Below are 6,302 nucleotides of genomic sequence, written 5' to 3' on the forward strand. Positions count from 1 at the left end.
TATAGTTTCTGTGTGAGAACTGCTCTCTACTCACAGACTATTTGTATACGAATTTTAGTTGTTCAAATAATGGGTAATCCGTAATGTACGTATCCTTACTCGAAGCAGCCGATGTATATTGCTACTGGGGGACTTAATGATTGTGATTGACCTTAACGGAAAAATGCCTCGATTTCCATCAATATAAGGAAGAGATCTGACTGCTACGGGGTCTGCAAGGGTTTATGCGAATAATGGATCTGAAAGAGATGTGGGGCACTATAAGATTTCGCACTTTGGCAAGGTATCGCAGATTGTCAGCAACCACCCGATGTGTATGCTTGAACAGCCAGCATGATCACTCGGCATTTATACTGAATGCAACTGCCAAAATGTTCCTTGCGTATAATGTGATATTCTACCGTACTAGGTCGCGTGTTGCACTGCCTGTCTTTTATGCGGCCCATATCGAACGTGTGTTCAAGTGTCTGATATTGTCTGCGCTGACGCAAATTCAAGTCGCGGGCATACGTTTATGTTTCCTCATATGTGATACAAACTATTCTCATGACGGTGACGACTGTTATTTAAGGACACCAGCATTACGTGGTCAGACTCCAAACTGGAGACGCACTCCACATCCCTACTGATTTGGCTTGAACACTGTGCGGTCTGTGCTTGTTTCTATATGGTAATGCGTTTGCCAATCTCTAGCTGTGCACTTCACAATGCTATCGGCTAGTCATAACTTTGATGCACTGTCCTTATGCCATGCCCTTCCTCAGCTACACGGCGCTGTCTCGTACCCCGCAGTGGGCAGTCCAGAAGACAAGGTGCGCCTGGCCTACGTAATCATGATACACGATGCCATGACCCTCCTGGGCATGCAAGAAACACTGGACATTGTGTATGAAACTAAGCATCTCTTTGTGGTCCATGTAGATGCTGACACCCCCCGAAACTTTGTGGACTTTGTAACACAATATTATGAGGTAAGCTGGGCTGCGTAGTTGGGCGGTGTGCTTGTTGTGCTATGAGTGCTCGTCGTTTCAAAGGCTCTCGTTAACGCCACCGAAAAAAATTGGCACAGTATTCACTCACGTATCTAGCACAGACCTTGAACGTATCTAACTGTCCTGAATGGCGCTATGTAAGCATTTGCCTCGCGTGTTCGTACCAAACAATTTTAGAGCAAAACGTACGAGTTTGCCTATGAAAGTTTGTTGCCCATTTGACGTATCAAAATAAACAATTTCAAATCAATAGTATCACCATCTGTCAGCAGTTTAAGTTTGTAGTCCAGCACTCAAACCCTAAAACTACAATATTGACATGATCATAATACTTCGACCTGGTCGCAGTTGAGGTTTTTTATTATCCATACGCAAACCTAAACTCGAGCCACATAACTACCCACGCGGACATTGTGCGGTGTATCTGTCCTGATCAGTGTTTTTCATACAGAATATACCTAACACACTCAAATGTTCTTGCTTGCAACTCAGGATGTCAGCAACATACATGTACTGTCGAATGTATCCGTGCAGTGGGGCGCGTCATCCATCATGACCGCCGAGCGCTTGTTGTACAAGGTGGGCGTGTTTGTGAGCGTCCCAATTGTCAATGTCTGCGTGTACCTGGCATTAGGACACTACACGGAACTGAAGGTCAAGGGTCTGTGAATTAAGGATCGCTAATCTAGGATCCTATACCATTACTTTAGATTGATCGTACAAGGGTAGCTATATGAAAGGCAAAGTGATGTTTCTGTGATCGAAATGATGAAATCTTTGCTTGTAACCTGATAACTTTCGTAAAGTATTCCAAAGGCACAGTACTTCTGGATGTCCGCCTTTAATAAAGTGCATTAATACCTACATATTGTCTAATCGAGTGAAAGTATGGCTTGTGTCTGTCTAGTACCTCGTGTTCCCCATCTCGTTTGAAAATTAACGTATAATTTTATCATCGAAACAGTATGCTGTCGATATTGGAGGCTGGGACTTGTGTATAACGCTATGTGGCAACGCATTCCCCGTCAAATCTCCGGTATGCTCTGTGTCGTCGGGCGTCAACGTGCATATTAAAACGTACGAGTTTACTACATGATAAATGGACTGACAAGTATATGTATGCGTATGTTCCGAAGCCTTTCATGAATTCCCGACTCGTGCGTGTTGTGCTGATACTGTCTATAGACCTGACCTATACATCATCGGGTTTTAGGATGTTTCTAGTGAGAATACGCAAGCGTATCATCGACTGCAATGCCGTGTGTATTAGAATTCATATACAATAATGTCAAGTGTTGTCACGTCGGTCTTACTATTTCGTATTTATTGCCCGCATCGGCCATTGTGACCATCATCAGTGCACCCACCCAATTCACTAAGGAGTTACGATCGGCTTGTAAAGCACATTACACAGACAGTGCGTCAACACAATTCATGGGACTCATTTTCCCGACAACATCTTTTTATCTAACCTTTCACAGCTACAGATCGCTCGCTTGGTAGCCCAGAACAAGGGATTAACGTTCTCAGATGCTCGGAGAGTGGACCCGTTTGATCGTGAACGTATGCGCTGTGACTGTGTTTATTGTCCATTTATACTATTGCATGGGGTGTGACGAGTAGAATGTTCTGTCGTGTGCACATGTGCCTGTCAACCGACATCAAAGCTCGCCGACATTCGTATTACGCAATCGATTGTACACCCACTGTCACTGCTGGCAATCGAGATAGTTGTGCATTGATCGTCCCATATTTCCCACCTCTTATCGTGTAGGTGTTCAGACAAAGTACTTCAACAGTAGGCGATTTCTGTATTAACGTTCCGTGCTTACAGTCCCACGAGCCCTCACGCGTACTAAAACCCAATACACACTACAAGTTCCACCATCGCAGACCCCTATGATGCTTGGGGTGGTGTTCTGGTGACTGACAGTCAATTGTTATCCTCCAATCACCCCATCCGAATTCAGAAAATAGATGGGAGGGCTACGAGTGCCTCGACAAGCGTTGCCGAAAGGTGCACGGCTCTCCCGACGACCTACCGCTGTTCAAAGGGAGTCAATGGATGGCGCTGTCATTGGACTTTACACGGTATCTAGTCGACTACAGCGTATCGGACTGGTACAACCACAGTGTCGAATGTTGCATCGACGAGTACTACAAGCAGGTGCTGGTTTGTCCATGTACGTGTACGGTAGCTTGTGCAGGGGCTAGAATATGTCTATGCTTACCTACATTAAGATGCATGGATTGTTGCGTTTTGTTTGAGTATCACAGCTAGTATGTGTGCGCAGAATTGCTCTTCTATAGGATATGTGCACGCGGTGCATATGATTGATAGCACTGCGATGAGCAATTCTTGTCCTGAACGCGTCTAAATATAGAGTTGCAAATATACATGTAAATCCTGCGTCCCGGTCTGCTTCGACTTAGCACGTGTATGATATTTTATTGGAGCTATGCCAGAATCACACACTCCCAAATTCTCGCCTTACGATACGGCCACTCGCTACGTCATACTTACTCCGAGGAATATTTCGTCTATGCACAACTATGTTATACAGACGATCTTGTGCAACTATACACCTACTAACCTCTCCCACTGTTATACAGACGATTTTGTACAACTATACACCTACTAACCTCTCCTACTGTTATACAGACGATCTTGTACAACTATTCACCTACTAACCCCTCCTACTGTTATACAGACGATCTTGTACAACTATACACCTACTAACCTCTCCTGCTGGTATACAGACGATCTTGTACAACTATTGACCTACTAACCTCTCCTACTGCTATACAGACGATCTTGTACAACTCGTACTTCAAGCACAAAACACGACCCTTCGAGCTGATGTTTGTCGATTGGGGATGGCCCCCGAGCGCTCATCCGAATTTGCTCACAGCCAGCGACCAACTGTCTCGAATGTCTGACACATTTCTGTTCGCGCGGAAGGTCATACCGGGCGGACCGTTGAGGCGTTGGATTATGGAGACTCGCCTACAGAGGTGAAAGAGTCTGAACGATGTGATATAAAGTACTTCTGTGATGGACTACGATTGTACTTGTCTACAGAGGTGACAGTCAGAAGGACGTGATATAAAGTACTTTTGTGATGGACTACGATTACACCTGTCTACAGAGGTGACAGAGTTAGAAGGACGTGATATAAAGTATCTGATGATGAACCCAAGATTGTACTCGCTTACTCAGGTGAACAATAACATCATGCAGATGCTAAATGTCAAACAGATGCTATAGGAGTATTATGCTGAATGATGGGCTGATTAATTCGTATGGATGATAAAAATGGCAATCCAGTATACCTCCACGTAGATGCCTCAGCACTAGGGCATGCTACTTGATACGTAGCCAAGTTTAGCTCACTCACTCCACAATGTGCCTTCCGGAGCAGAATAACACAAGGTACAACATAAACCTCCTGTGCGATATAACCACCAGGGACGTGATAGAAGTTGTTTTTCTGGGACTACGGTTTATATTTATCCATTGCAGGTGGCTTGCATGTGACCTGCAACACGTCGCTAAAGCGTATGATCCGTCAACCGTGCATGTAGTTAAACATACTACTGAAGCCAAGTGCCACGAATAGAAGAAAACCGGAAGTGTGTGCCGCTTGCCGGGGTCTTCTTGACTGTTCTAGACGGGATTTCTAATCATGCTAGTCGTACGACTGATGGACACAGACATACCACTCACTGGTCCGCAAAGCACTGTACCATACTGTGTGTGCACGGTGTGATAGTGAGCGGAGTTTGATTAGTAGCAGATAACGTGGGTTCAGCTTGTTGATCCTTTCAAATCCTTCAACTGATCTACACCGGAGCTTATACTACTACATGGTGCTTGACTCATTTCGTGAGCAAATTTTAGAGCCAGGGGTTATGGGAGTATTGTAGTTATCTTTCGACCTAATTTGAGTGCTTTCGATATGTCATCAACATTCTAAAACAATGCACTACGTCGGTTATATGGTTCAGGTAAGAGGGAGCCACAGTACAATAAATTTTATCAAGTACGGAAAGAATTTTACTGAAGTCAAACTGATAGCCTACATCGTATCACCCGTATGCGAAACCTTCGAACAATTATTGGTACCGAACAGCAGGTCTACGCCTCACCGCATGTACGCTAAATGTAAAAAACTTTATTGCCATTTGTCTGCTGGCCTACATCATCTGCGACCACACATAGGTACACATTGAATTCACAACTGCGGCGGCGAGTTCGTCAATGGCCTCCAGTCGTAGCGCCATCTTCTCGTCGCACATTTCGTTCTCGCGTGTGTGCAACAGTAACTCGGGGTGGCATGCTTCTGCAGAGGGATGGATATATTATATATTGAGGACATGGGAAACGGGCCATGTAATTGCTGTAATCTGACGTGGAGCTACACTGGTAAGCTGGATAGTAAGTCAGATGAGAGAAGTAGTTTATAGCTATACAATGACATGCGCACCAACGTCGGACAGCGTGCATTGAATACTTTATATATATATATAAAGCAATCTGAGTCAATTTAGCTAGTGGCTACCTCTAGCTTACAGTTGAGGCAAGTTTTGCCGTACAACTAGAACGTGCCATCAATAAGCTTCACAGAAAATCAGCCAAACGTATACATAACTGAGCTAGACAATCATTGCGAAACTACACACAGGCAGTACGTATACTCGATAATATCACACTACACACAGGAAAGGCAATACGCAAATTCGGTTGTAGCACACCACACCTGTCAATACGCATACTCAATTGTAGCACTATCAGGATGAAGGTCCAAATGCAGAATGGCATATCGGTTGGTGGGTTGGAGTACGACGACCATCGATACATCCAACACAGGCACAAACACCACAGGCCGACTTTCTGTGAAAGCTCTTCCTATCCTCACTACAATGACGGCAATTAATGACCCATATTTTCAGCACCTCTCATACCTGAAGCGATGCCAGCAGTCTCAGGGTGCAGGTCCAAATGCAGCATGACGTCTCGGTTCGTGGGGTGGAGTACAACAACATTCGTAACATCTGACACACCCACACCCTGCAATGACCCACTCTCACTATAACCGTCAGGCTGATCCAGATCTAGAGTGCACGACGAATTGTTATCAGAGCCCAACCACGTCTGTGACTGCTTGGAAGGCAAAGAGGCAATAGTAAATATCGGAATATACACACAGAATTTAAGCGCAATATATGAATGCTTGTTGCAATAGTAGATGCCGAGATATATAGTAAGATGTTTAAGTGCAAAATAGTGGTGCACATTGCAATATACTT

At 44.6% G+C, this 6,302-nt stretch overlaps 2 protein-coding genes across 3 annotated transcripts in view; one reads left to right on the plus strand and one right to left on the minus strand.

Annotated features, from left to right (window-relative positions):
* Positions 1-188: 188 nt before the first annotated feature.
* SARC_10135 lies at positions 189-4,422 on the plus strand (the record flags this gene model as incomplete). 2 transcript variants are annotated; one of them, XM_014295828.1, is made up of 7 exons in its annotated part: positions 189-283; positions 765-971; positions 1,485-1,571; positions 1,957-2,028; positions 2,474-2,555; positions 2,963-3,175; positions 3,802-4,422. In XM_014295828.1, coding segments are annotated over 7 exons (887 nt in total), but the record flags the coding sequence as incomplete, so codon positions are not given. The 2 variants fall into 2 exon arrangements, with proteins under 2 accessions (XP_014151303.1, XP_014151304.1); XM_014295829.1 differs by having other exon boundaries at positions 2,963-3,159.
* A 679-nt stretch (positions 4,423-5,101) lies between these two features.
* Positions 5,102-6,302, minus strand: part of SARC_10136 (hypothetical protein) — a gene marked incomplete at its 5' end in the record, with an annotated part of 10,531 nt that continues 9,330 nt past the window's right edge. Inside the window, 2 exons of the mRNA XM_014295830.1 lie at positions 5,102-5,335; positions 5,958-6,153. Coding sequence (XP_014151305.1) covers positions 5,190-5,335; positions 5,958-6,153 — 342 coding nt within the window. The remainder of the gene's footprint in view (positions 5,336-5,957; positions 6,154-6,302) is intronic.

The sequence above is a fragment of the Sphaeroforma arctica genome (assembly GCF_001186125.1).
Source record: "Sphaeroforma arctica JP610 unplaced genomic scaffold supercont1.1147, whole genome shotgun sequence".
In the NCBI taxonomy this organism is placed as follows: Eukaryota; class Ichthyosporea; order Ichthyophonida; genus Sphaeroforma; species Sphaeroforma arctica.